Source organism: Pogoniulus pusillus, chromosome 17 (genome assembly GCF_015220805.1).
Source record: "Pogoniulus pusillus isolate bPogPus1 chromosome 17, bPogPus1.pri, whole genome shotgun sequence".
NCBI classification, from domain to species: Eukaryota; Metazoa; Chordata; class Aves; order Piciformes; family Lybiidae; genus Pogoniulus; species Pogoniulus pusillus.
In genome coordinates, this window is record NC_087280.1 from 619,804 (window position 1) to 632,022 (window position 12,219).

The window sequence follows — 12,219 nt, forward strand, 5'->3', positions numbered from 1 at the left end:
AGGATCCTCTGGAAACTCCCGAAGGTGCTTCTGATCTCTGCCAGTGCTGCCTCCTGCCCGGGCCAGCTGCGCTGGGAAGCTGGAGGAGCCAAGCTCTGCCCTGTGGCACATCAGCCCCTCAGCTGCCTTTGCCAAGGGCAGCTCCCCGGGGTGCTGGAGACCTGCCTGGCACAGTGCAGCACCTGGTAGGGGCTGTGCCCAAAACCATCCCAGCTGAGCTTGTCTGCAGCATCCCTGAGGCAGCCTGGGTGGCTGTGGCCAGATGAGTAGGTCCACATCAGGCCATGGTCTAACGTGGTGGTGGCAGTCAGCAGCTGGCCCCATAATGTCAGAGGTGATTTCCAACTGCCCTAATCCCCTGGTCCTGTGGCTGTGAGTCACAGAACCACAGAATGGGTTGGCTTGGAAGGGACCTCGAAGATCACCTGGTTCCAAGCCCCCTGCCAGGGGCTTTGCCGTGGAACTAGGTGATCTGCAAGCTGCCGCCAGCCCAGGTTGCTCAAGGCACTCCCAGCTCTTGTCAACAGTCCCTCTCCAGCTCTTCTGGAGCCCCCTTGATGTTCTATGACCTTGGCACCAGGAGCAGTGCAGCTGCTTTCACCCTGTCAGATGCCCTACAGATGGGGCTCCCCCCCCCCCCCCCGCGGCTTTTCCCCACCCAAAACAATCTACAAATGTCTGGCCACAGCTCCGGGGGGAGAAAGAAGCAGAACCTGAGGGTGGAGGGGCGGGGGAACAGGAGAGAACAAAGGCACCCTGACAGGTTTGTGATTGTCTCTTAAAAAGATTTATTGTCCCTGCCCGGTGCCAGGCCAGGAGCACACTGCTATGTATATATTTATATTTATATTTATAGAAAACCCGGGGGGCTCAATGTACACTTTACAGAGGGGCCGCGGGGGGGTCCACCCAAAGCCAGCGCCGCAACGCCCAGGGAAGCAGAGCTGGAGAAGGCCGACAGGGGGCGCCCCGGCCGCCTGTGGGCACAGCGGGCGGCACAGCTGGGGGAGGGCACCCCCACAGGCAGGCGAACCCCGCGGCTGGGCGGGCTGGGGTGGGGAGAGGGGGGAGGGTCAGGGTGCCAGCCCCACGGGCAAGGCCTGACCAGGAGAACCCAGAAGAACATCAAACCTCGAAGCTATTCTGCACAAACCAGGGCGGCACTGAACTGCTACAGGACACCGACCCCACCCCTCCTGCGCCAGCCGCCAGCAGAGCCTGCGGACCCCACCGCCCCTCGGAGCCGCTGGCGTGCCCTGGCCGCGCTGGCTGCCAGGCTCTGCTGAAGCACGCAGGGCTGGAGGCAGGACAGGCTGGCAGGGTGCTCCTCTGACGGCTGCCCCCATCCCCTCGAGCCTCCCGGTGCCCAGCCTGGCGGCTGCATGTGGCCGCACAACAGGCACGGAGCGGGGGTGTCTAGCTGCCGCTTGGCATCGCCGCTTGGCATCGCCGCGGGGCACAGCCCGGGCCGCACTGCCCCGTCTCCTGGCAGGGCAAGCCAAGAGCAAAACGAGTCCAGGAGAGGAGGCTGGGCACACCCTGCTGCCAGCCCCGGCCAGCGCCACCTTCCCCCTGGGTGAGCTGGGGCTGGGGGGAGCGGGAAAGAAAACAAACCCCGAAACAACAGCGTTCAAACAAAGGCTTTTTACAGTATGTACACAGCAGCCCAGGACGCGCCCGGGGCGCCCGCAGACACCACCGAGCCCCGCGGCCCGGGGCGGCTGCGGCGGGGCCGAGGTAGAATCGGCCCGGGGACGGGGGGGGCCGCTCTGGGGAGCAGGCCACCAGGAGTCCCTGTCCTGGGGCGCTGAGGAGAGCTGGGGGCAGGGACCAGCTTCCTCCGGGGACTGGCGCCCCGAGCCCTGGCAGGAGGCCGGAGCGGGGCCCAGCATAGCACCAAGTGCCTCTGGCAGAGCCTAAGTGTGCTTTGTTCCTCGTTGGGCTCTGCCCACGGCCTGGGGAGGTCCCCTAAGAGCAGGAGGTGGCTGTGAAGGGGAGCCGCAGCCCTCCGACCCGCACCACACCGAGCAGCTCGGGGCACACCTGCCGGGGCGGGCACAAAGGAAGGGCTGGGGGCTCGCAGAGTCGCGGCTCAGGAGCTGACTGCAGCCACGGGCGTGAGCTTCAGGCAGGTCTGCGCCGTGCAAGGCACTGGGGAGGAGGAACTCTGGCAGCCGGCCGGGCGACGGCTGCAACCCCCAGCCCCGCCGAGCCCAGCTGCCCGGGGAGGGAGCGGCCGCGGCCGAGCGCCGCCCCCGGCTCCCCAGAGCCCCGCCGCGGCAGCCGCTGCCCGCACAGGCTCAGCAGGGCAGTGTGGGTGCCGCGGGGTGCAGGAGCGCCCGTGGGGCTGGCAGAGCGGGTACCCCACGTGCAGCACGGCCCTGCACTCTCCGGCCGGGCCAACACTCACCCCCCGGCTGGCAGCAGACCCCCGCACCCGCCCGGGCTCCAGCTGAGCCAGCCCCTCCCTTCCTGAGACCGAGACCCCCCGCTAGGCTCGGCCCTTCGCTGCCAGCCCCGCCGAGGAGCGGGCAGGAGGTAGAGCCCTGCCTGCCGCCAGTCCCAGGGTGAAGCGGCAGCGGCACAGCCGGGTCCCAGCTCCACGGAGAAAGCTCAGTGCTTCTGTTTCCTCTTCACATGCACCAGGCGGGCGAGTCGCCTCCGTCCCCAGTGCCGGTGCCCAGTACAATAAATACCCCCACGGGCACCAGCTCGTCCACGTGCCCGCGGTCAGGGGGCAGAGGGGTGGGTCCGTGTGTGTCCGAGGGGGTGGGTGGGCGGGTGCAGGGGGAACAGAGCCTGCCCGAGCCCCCGGCAGGAGCTCAAGCCAACAATGAACACCATTCAGCTGATGTCTGTGGGAGTCTCCGGCGTCCCCATGTGAGCCAGTCACACGTCTGCTCCAGCCTCGGCGGCCGCTGCCCTCACGTCCTGCCACGACCCAAGGGCAAGTCAGCTCCTGCTGCGCCAGCCCCGACAGCCCCGGGGCGCGATGGTCGACCCCCAACCTCCCCTGGGCACCCATCCCCCCCACCTCTGCCCAGGGGCAGCGCGGGGTGGCCGCGGGGCTCAGCCTTACCATTCTCACCTCCGGGGGGGTGGGTACAGGGAGGGAGCAGAGCCTTGCTGGCTGGCAACGATGGCTGTGGAGGAGAGACCTGCAGAGAAGAAGCGGTGTGAGGAGCCAGCATGCCCAGAGCGGGCACCCAGCCGCGCCAGGGCAGCCGGGAAGAGCTGCATTTGGTCGAAGCTAAGCTCGACACGAGGCCTTGTGCCGCCCCATGCCCTTGTGGGCTTCCCCCCGAGGTGTGCCCACAGCCCGGCTGGGTGCCAGGCTGGGTGACAGGCTGGGGTCCGTCTCTCACCTGTTGCATAGGGGAGGTTGTACTGCGCGGGCAGCAGCGAGTACCCGAGGTGGTGGTGGTGGTGGTGCGTGGAGAGCAGGCGCTGGGAGGGGGAGGTGCGGGGCCGCTCCGCGCTCCTCTCGCCCCCGCCGGCTGCCCCCACGCTGCTGCAGCTGCCGCCGCCCCCCACCACCCCGCAGCCGCTACGCTCCCTCTCCGGCGCCGCCTTCTCGCTGATCTGCAGAGGGGAAAGCAGAGCCACACTGAGGGATGCTGCCAGCTCCCTCGGGGCCCTGTGCCAGCCGCATCAGGCTACCCCCACTGAGATACACTCATCTCTTCCACCCCTCACGCCCAGAAGGACACTGAGGGGCTGAAGCAGGTCCAGAGAAGGGCACCAAAGCTGAGCAGGGTCTGGAGAACAGGACTGGGGAGGAGCAAGTGAGGGAGCTGGAGGCGTGGGTTGGTGTGGAAGAGGCTGAGGGCAGAGCTCCCTGAGAGGTGGCAGAAGGCAGGTGGGTGTCGGGCTGTTCTCCCAAGGAGCAAGTAATAGGACTAGGAAGTGGCCTCAGGTTGCACCAGGAGAGGTTTAAGTTGGAACAATTTCTTCCCCAAAAGGGTTGTCAAGGCCTGGCCCAGGCTGCCCAGCGTAGTGGAGTCCCCATCCCTGAGAGGGTTTAAATGCCATGGAGCTGAGGCCGTGGGGCAGCAGTGACCTGGCAGTGCTAGCAGCTGGGCTCCAGGATTTTGAACTTCTTTCCAGCCAAAAGGATTTTATGTTTCTGTTTCCTGCTTGCCGTTGACCAAAGGCTCCCCACAAGGCTGCAGGGCCACAACAGCTGGAGACCAGCTTCAAAGCAGACGGGCGGATGCAGGTCCTGGCCGAGGGCAGCTCCCTTCTCACCATCTCCAAGTTCCACCTCCCAGCTCAGCCCAGCAGGGCTTAGTGACCCTGCACTGCGGTGGGATGGAGACAACCCCCACAGCCCACTCCCCGGCTCCAAGGCTCAGGACAAGTGTCCCCTGGTCGCTGCAGGTCCTGGGGCACACCCAGTGTTTCTCTGGGCCAGCCCTGCCCACAGCTTGGGCCTGTCCACCCCAGCAGAGACTGCACCACGGCCCCAGGTCTCCTGCAGCAGCAGGCAGAGCAGGCAGAGGCTGGAAGCAGGCTCCAGAGCGCATCCCGCAGCTAGTGCAGGGAGCTGGGCACAGGCAGCCCCTCCTGAGCCTCACCGTGGGCGATTTGCTCTTGTAGTGGCTGGCATGCTGCTGCAGGATGTCCAGGGCCTTGGACTCCGAGCTGGACTTGCAGCTGACGCTGGGGCTGGCACGGGACTTGTCGCCATCCTCGCTCCCTGACGCTTTGCTCCCGTACGGGGAGAAGGAGTAGCTGGAGGGCAGGTATGACCCTGGGGAGGAGAAGAGGCAGTCAGGGCAGCCTGGGCAGCACGGTGTGGGGGGCACGTGGCCCCGTGCCTGCGGGCACAAGAGGCTGTGCTGCGGCTCCCTACCTGGGTAGTTCTGCATCATGACAGTAGGCATGGCGCGGTAGCTGGGGTGGTTGGGGTCATAGGACTGGCTGTAGGAGTAGCCATGCATGTAGGGGATGTAGGACTGGTGCTGCGTGAGGGGTGAGGACACAGGGACGTGGACACTGGGCCTGGGCTCCTTCCCCACCATGCGAGCCTCCTCGGTGGGGGTCAGCTTGCACTCGGAGCTGCTGCTCTCCTTCCCATCCTCCTTGGACGCAGCTTCTTTGCTTCGGTTCCTTTCCTCCTTCAACTTCCGGTCCCTCTCCTCCTTCCACCGCTCATCCTCCGTCTTGATGTCTGAGTACTTGGCTGGGTACACATAGGTCCACATCCTGGGCTCAGCTTCCTGCAAGAACCAGACAACCACTGGCTTGCCTGCCCCAAACCCAGGCTGAACCTGGAGGAGGTAAACCCCCCTCCCCTCCCCCAGGCTCTCTTGGGCCCATGTGTGGCCTCCCAGCCCCATCCCAAGGGGATCTCATGGAGTCCCACCCCAACCTGAACCCAGAGCATGTCCTCTGAGGAGCCAACCCCAGCAAAGTCCTTGCAGTGAAGCCAGAACCTCCTGCAGGAGAAAGGCTGCTGCTGGCTACGGCTGCCATTACCTGTCTGTACCAGAGCACAGGGTCCACCTCCGCTTGCCGGCCGCACTCAGAGCCAGCCTTGGCCTCCGCAGCCTCCTTGCCAAGGTGGCTGGCCTCGCTCAGCTTCACCTTCAGCCCCTCGGCCACCTGGCTGCTGGACAGCTTAGATGAGTCCTCCAGCTTGGGGATGATGACAGACTTGGCCATGTCAGGAGCTCCCTGTTCCTTGGCCTTGCTCAGCCCTGACTTGACAAGGTCCGTGAGGCTGGGGGCTTTGGTGAGTGTCGGGGGCATGGGTGGCTTCTGCTTCCACTCCTCTTTGAGTGCCACCTCCCTCTCCTTCAAGCCCAGCTCTGCCTTCTTCTCCAGCCCTCGCTGCTGCTGCTGCTCCAAGTTCTGCCGCTGCTTCTGCTGCTCCTCGTACTGCTGGCGGTAGGCAGGGTTGGTGCTGAGCAGGTGGGCATGGTAGCCCTGCTCACTGTAGCCGTAGGGTGGCACGTAGGCATACTGGTTGTAGTAGAGGGACTGCATGTACATGTTGGGGCGCTGCTGGATGACCGAGGGCTGCTGGCTGGAGCCCCCCAGCTCTGCCTTCTTCTCTTCACAGCCCTCGCTCTTCACCTTCACCTCCGAGTTCTCCTGCTCCTCATCCTTCTTCAGCTTCAAGGCCTGCGTCTCGGTCGTGGCCTGGCTCCCAGGGTTCAGGGGCCCTGGGCTGGCCTGGGGGTAGCCAGGGGAATAGTAGGTTTCGAAGCCCTGGTAGTAGGGAGACTCCTTGCTCTGTGGCTGTGGGGGAAAAAGAGCTTTTTTGGCGCCTTCCTTGACCAGCTGCTCCGGATCCTTCACCTTCAAGCTCTCCAGCTTGCCCTCGCCGTCCTCGCCCGCGTCGGAGATGTCCGAGTAGGCCGGGCTGTTGGTCTTCACCGAGCCGGCCTCCGCCCCGTTCTGGGTGACAACGTGCAGCGGGGTCATGGGCTGGGCCGGGTTGGCGCTCTCCAGCCTGCTGGCGCCGCCGATGGAGGGGCTGGGGGCGTTGTCGGTGAAGCTGTAGATTTTATCTGCCTCGGCCTTGATGCTGGCAAGCCGGCTCTGGTGGGGGTCAGAGGAGCCGTTCAGCAGCCCCTCGCCCTTCAGCCCCAGCTCGCCGGACTCCCCCCGGAATGGGCTCTTGCCTTCCTCTGCTCTGCAGGGCTTGCCGGGAGTCAAAGGGTTTTCTAACTCCTTGGGCTCCTTCTTCTTCTTGTCCTTCTTCTTCTTCTCCTTGGAAGGGGTGAGGGCAGGGTTGACTGCAAAGGGCTCTCCCATCACCGTCGGCTTTGGCTGGATGGGTTTGAGCTGAGGGCTGTTGGGCATGGTCTGGACCACGGTGGTGGCGAGGCCAGTGGAGGAGCCGGGGCTGGCTGTAGTGAGGGTGGCTGTCTGGAAGGTGTAGATGGGCTGGGGGGGGATGGCTGGTGCGATGGGCCTGGCAGACTTCAAGCTCTTGGAAGGGACCTTCTCCGGCTTGGTGCTGGCTGCCTTCTTGGCCTTGTCCTTCTCCACACAGCGCTTCTCCAGAGAGTCGAAGCCGTCGTTGCTGGTCTCGTCAGCCATGGAGGGACCATCCTCGGAGCCATCGTTGGACAGGGCGCCTGGGTCGGTGTCCCCTTCCCCGGCCAGCTTCTTTTTGCAGGGGACCTTGGTGCTGAACTTGCCGGACGGGGAGGGGCTGTGGGGCTCCATCAGGCGCACCTTGGGGGTGGTGGAGCGGGCGGGCGAGAGGGAGCCCTTCTGGGAGGCAGCGGCAGCAGCCCCGTTGCAGCTGCCAGCGTCAGGGTGCAGCGAGGGCTCCTCGCCGTACTCGCTGTCCACGTCCGCCTCCAGCTTGCCGTCCTCGTCCGTGTGCGCGTGGGCCTGGTGGTACTTGAGGCCGTTGATGTGCTTGTACTTCTTGTTGCAGTTGGGGTGGGGGCAGTCAATGAGGATGGGCGAGGGGCAGTTGCGGTCCAGCGTGGCCGGCTCCACCTTGGCGGCGACAGGGGGCACAGCTGCCGAGCCCATCGAGTTGGTGCGGATGCGTTTGCTGCCCTTGGAGTCCTCTGAGCTGGAGTTGAGCTCCATGTCGGAGAGGGGCTTGCTCTTGCGCTTGGTGACGGACGAGGGGCTGGCCTTCACGTCCTCGCCTGCGCCGCCCGGCGGTGTGCGGTGCTCCGAGGAGTTCTGGCTGCCCCGGCGCCCCTTGCTGTTGGCTCCCGCCCGCGTCTTGCTGCTGGTGCTGGTGCCCTTGCTGTCGGAGGCGGCAGTGCCCTCGCTGACAGGGGTGTTGCTGTTGGGCCGCATGCGTTTGCCCCGGCCCCGCCCATTGCGCATCTCCAGGTCGCTGGTCGGGGAGTCGCAAAACCTGGAGGGAGGAAGAGGATTGCATAGGGGTCGGGGTCGGGCCCGGGCATGGCATCCCCACGGCACACTGCAAACTCCCTCCCTCCCCTCCCTGTCAACCCAGTAGCTGAAGCGAGCTACAAGAAAGCTGGAGAGGAACTTCTGGCAAGGGCTGGAACTGCCAGGGCGAGGGACAATGGCTTTGAGCTGGGAGAGGGGAGACAGAGAGTGGAGAGGAGGTAGAAATTCTTGGTGGTAAGGGTGGTGAGAGACTGGCACAGGCTGCCCAGGGAGGCTGCAGCTGCCCCTTGTCTGGAGGTGTTGCAGGCCAGGCTGGCTGAGGCTCTGAGCAACCTATGCTGGTGGAAGACTGAAGATCATCTGGTTCTAAGCCTGAAGGGACCTTGATGATCACCTAGTCCCAAGCCCCCTGCCATGGCCTCTGCCCTCTCTCCACTGGCAGGGGGCTTGGAACTAGATGATCTTCAAAGCCCCTTCCAACCCAATTCATTCTTGGGAGTACCCTGAGCACCCTGGGCTAGTGGGAGGTGTCCCTGCCCCTGGCAGGGGGTTGGCAGTGGCTGATCTTTGGGGTCCCTTCCAACCCAACCCATTCTGTGGGCCTCTGAATCCTGCAGGTTTGTGCCACCCCAGCAGACAGCAAAGAGTAGCCAGAGAAATCCCTTGGCAAACACTCACCCATCTCCAGCCTGCGGGACAAGGGAGGTGTGACCACGCGGGCAAGGAGCCAGGGGAGCAGCTTGGCTGGGCAAGGAGGACATGCTAACCCCCACAGAGAATCCCATGGGCACAGGGCACACTGGGTGCCACGGGGCTGCAAGTGGCTGAGTTTAGCCCCTGCACTGGGGTGAACGGGGCCGAGCCCTCCGTGCCCGAGCCTGGCAGCTGCTTACCGAGGAGGTGCCCAGTCGTGCTGCGTGCAGTCCAGCAGGGTGCCCACATAAGTCTTGTTCCTCCAGGTGACATTGACCACCAGCATACCTGTAAGGTCAGAGGGTCAGATGGTGCCAGGCGTGACCCCATGCTGCACTGCCCTTCCCTGGGCACCAGGGCTAAGGCAGGACAGGCAGAAGGAAGAGCTTAGCCAGAGGAAGGTGAGCAAGGAGTCTTTGCCCACCCCTGGGGGCGTTTGAGAGAGGCAGAGCTGTGGTGCTGAGGGCCAGAGCTTAGCCCCAGCCTTGGCAGACTTGAGGAATGGTTGGACTGGAGGATCTCAAAGGTCTTGTCCAACCAAAACCATTCTGTGACTTGATGAGGGCTAGAGGGGCACAGTGGTGGGAGCTGGACACACCCCTGTCACCTCCTCTCTTGGAAAGGCTCTGCCCATTGCCCAGCCAGCATCTTCCCTGCCTTCATGGGAATGCTAACCCCAGCTGTGCCCAAGGCGCTGCAGGACTTGGGGTGGTGCTGCAGATCTGCACTGGCCCTGTGTGCACTCAGGTAGGGCATGGAAGGCAGTCCCTGGCCAGCAAGGGCTGGGAAGCCTGAGGGAGATGCAGGCAACCCCCAGGCAGGCTGCAGAGCCCCCAGCGGGGTTGAGACCCCGCAGGGCCCTCAGCAGAGGGCAGCTATGGCCGCTAGGTGGCAAGCTGAGCCCAGCGGCCCTGCACCCACACACCCAGCCCCGACCCCTGGCAGCCCTGGGCTCCCGCACCCCCAGGGACACCGCCAGCCACCAGAGCAGCCTGGGGACAGTCTGTGACATCAGAAGGGCCAAGGAGCCACCAGAGCAGCCTGGGGCAGATGTGTGACATCAGAAGGGCCAAGGAGCCACCAGAGCAGCCTGGGGCAGATGTGTGACATCAGAAAGGCCAAGGAGCCACCAGAGCAGTCTGGGGACAGTCTGTGACATCAGAAGGGCCAAGGAGCCACCAGAGCAGTCTGGGGACAGTCTGTGACATCAGAAGGGCCAAGGAGTCACCAGAGCAGTCTGGGGACAGTCTGTGACATCAGAAGGGCCAAGGAGCCACCAGAGCAGTCTGGGGACAGTCTGTGACATCAGAAGGGCCAAGGAGTCACCAGAGCAGTCTGGGGACAGTCTGTGACATCAGAAGAGATGTTCTGCCATGCACAGCACAGGCATGGGGGGAGATGGCAGAGGGCAGCAGGGCCTGGCATGCAGCCCTCCCTGCTCTCCCTGCCGAAGCACCCAGCAGTCCCCAGCCTACATTTCACCTGCTGCAACCAATCACACCAAATCCCCCCCTAAGCCTCCCACAATAACCCAGGACAATTTAAGCCCTGGGATAGATCCTAAGCAGCTTTCTGCTGGGTGCCCCTCCCACAGCAGGCTGATGAGAGGGGCGGGGGCAGGCAGCAGGCAGCGATGCCCTCACGCCCCCCAAGCTGCAGATGCTCCTGCAGAAGAACCTCGCTTGGGTGACTCCATCCCGCCTGCTGTCATGGGAGGGTGGCAAGGGCTAGCAGCCAAACGTGGGTGCAGGCTGGCCAGCAGCTGGGCCGAGCCATGGTCAGGGGGCAGCAGGGGTGGGCTGCTGGTGCCAGGTGCCGTCTGGGTAGGAGCTGCAGGAGATAATCCTGTCAAAACGGATCAAGGGATGAAGGGAGCAGGGGGATGCAAACCCCACTGCCAGGGCCTTCCCCGGTGCCCATATGGGTGCTCAGGCAGCTGCTGGAGCCGTGGGGCGAAGCAGTTCTGTGTCTGGCTAAGGGAAGGGCCCTGCTGTGGGCAGCTCAGCCACAGTGCTGGTGCCTGCTTGCAGCCCAGGGCTATGCCCACCAGGAACAGTCACATTGAGAGGGACATTTCCCTCCTTTGCCCAGCCAAGAGCATCCTCTGATCCTGCTGAGACGCCAGGGTGCCAGCCTGGTGCCAGCCTAGAGCCAGGGCTGCTGCTGCATCAGGGACAAGCAGGAGCCAGCAGGTGCTCCAGGGCACCACCAGCGCTGGAGGCATTCAGGGTGCTCCTCCTTCCACCAGCTCAGCTGGCACCACCTTTGGCACACGCTGGATTTAGGGTGCCCATTCTTCAATTCACTTCCTCTCCAGCTGCAGGAAGAGGCCTTGAGCAACCTGGCCTCGAGGAGGGCATCCTCCGAGCAACGCAGGGGACGAGGCCCAGGCAGGGATGTTGTGGTCACTTCATCACACGTTGCTTCTGCTCCTCACTGCTGCCCTGCTCCAGCGCAGGACCCTTCCACAGCAGGCAGCTCCTCACCAACTCCTGCCAGGCTGCAGATCCTCACACGCTGCTCCAGCACAGCTCTGTGCCCTGGGGTGGGATGGGGCTGGCCTCAAAGCGAGCTGCTGGGCAGCTGCCCTGGCATGGGGAGGCTGAGGAGGGAGCATGGGGAGGCCAAGGAGGTGATCATGGGGAGGCTGTGACCCAGCTGCCACCCAACACCCAAGTCCTTTTCTGCTGGGCAATTTCCAGCCACTCTGCCCCAAGCCTGGAGCCCTCATGGGGGGGCTGTGACCCAAGTGTGGGGTGCAGCACTTGGCCTTAGGATTGGGAACTTTCTGCACGTCTCCAGGGGCTTTAGGGATGCCACACCTGCAGCTGGTGCAGCTGAGCAGCAGGCTCCATTCCAGCACTGGAGAAGACGCTTGATGCAAGCCAGGAGCAGCTCCCGCTGCCCAGGGGCCTTCCCCACCGGTCCGGTGAGGCTGCAGCATCTCAAGGAGCAAAGGAGAGATGGATCCCTCTGGGTGAGGGTGCTGAGGTTCCTCTGGAGATCCTGGGGGTGATCTCCAGGCACACAGGTGTGTTCACATGTGCTGAGGGCATCTCCTTGAGCTTTGCAGATTGGTGCAGCCCTCTGCCCTGTGTCCTCTGGGCCAGGGGCGATGCTGGCTTCAGCCCTGTGCACTGCACACCCTGCAGCTTCGGACAGACAGCCCCAACCCCTCCTGTGGCAGAAGGTCAGCAGAGATTCCAGGCAGGGCACAGGGAAGCTCCACCCTGACTCCTCACCCAAGGATGTGAGAGACGCCACTAGGAGAGGAGCCAACGTCTGCAGCAGCCCAGGACTGACCCAAAGGCAAGGGCAGGGCTGTCCCTAGAAGTCACTGCTGCTGACGGCGACACCAAGCAGAACAGATGCGTGCAGGAGGTGATCCTGCAGCCCAAGAAGGGGCAGGGAACAGAGCCCCACGGTGCCCCCAGCAGGTGTCGGGCAGCAAGGGGAGGTGTGGCTGGACAGGCAGATGGGCAGCAGAGGTGTGGAATACAACAGGGCAGGAAACCAGAACTCGCTCCCACATCACTGCCTCTCAACCACGAGTAGTGGGGGAGGGAGATTTCTGCACCCTGTGCCTCGGGGATGCTCTGCTTGTCCCTCCTGGCATGGTCCTGTGGGCTGCTCTGACCACCACCAGCCTCTCTGCTGGGGCTGCAGACAGTCTTTTCCCAAGGGTGT

General features: G+C 64.2%; 1 protein-coding gene across 2 annotated transcripts in view; it reads right to left on the minus strand.

The window, feature by feature from the left end:
• Positions 1-764: 764 nt before the first annotated feature.
• Positions 765-12,219, minus strand: part of ZNF609 (zinc finger protein 609) — a 70,959-nt gene continuing 59,504 nt past the window's right edge. For both annotated transcript variants that reach the window (XM_064157150.1, XM_064157148.1), the window contains exons 4-10: positions 8,733-8,820; positions 5,482-7,840; positions 4,856-5,222; positions 4,578-4,753; positions 3,366-3,582; positions 3,080-3,158; positions 765-2,931 (exon numbers count right to left, since the gene is read on the minus strand). In XM_064157150.1, the coding sequence (XP_064013220.1) occupies positions 3,085-3,158; positions 3,366-3,582; positions 4,578-4,753; positions 4,856-5,222; positions 5,482-7,840; positions 8,733-8,820 (3,281 nt within the window). In that variant the 3' untranslated portion in view covers positions 765-2,931; positions 3,080-3,084. The remainder of the gene's footprint in view (positions 2,932-3,079; positions 3,159-3,365; positions 3,583-4,577; positions 4,754-4,855; positions 5,223-5,481; positions 7,841-8,732; positions 8,821-12,219) is intronic.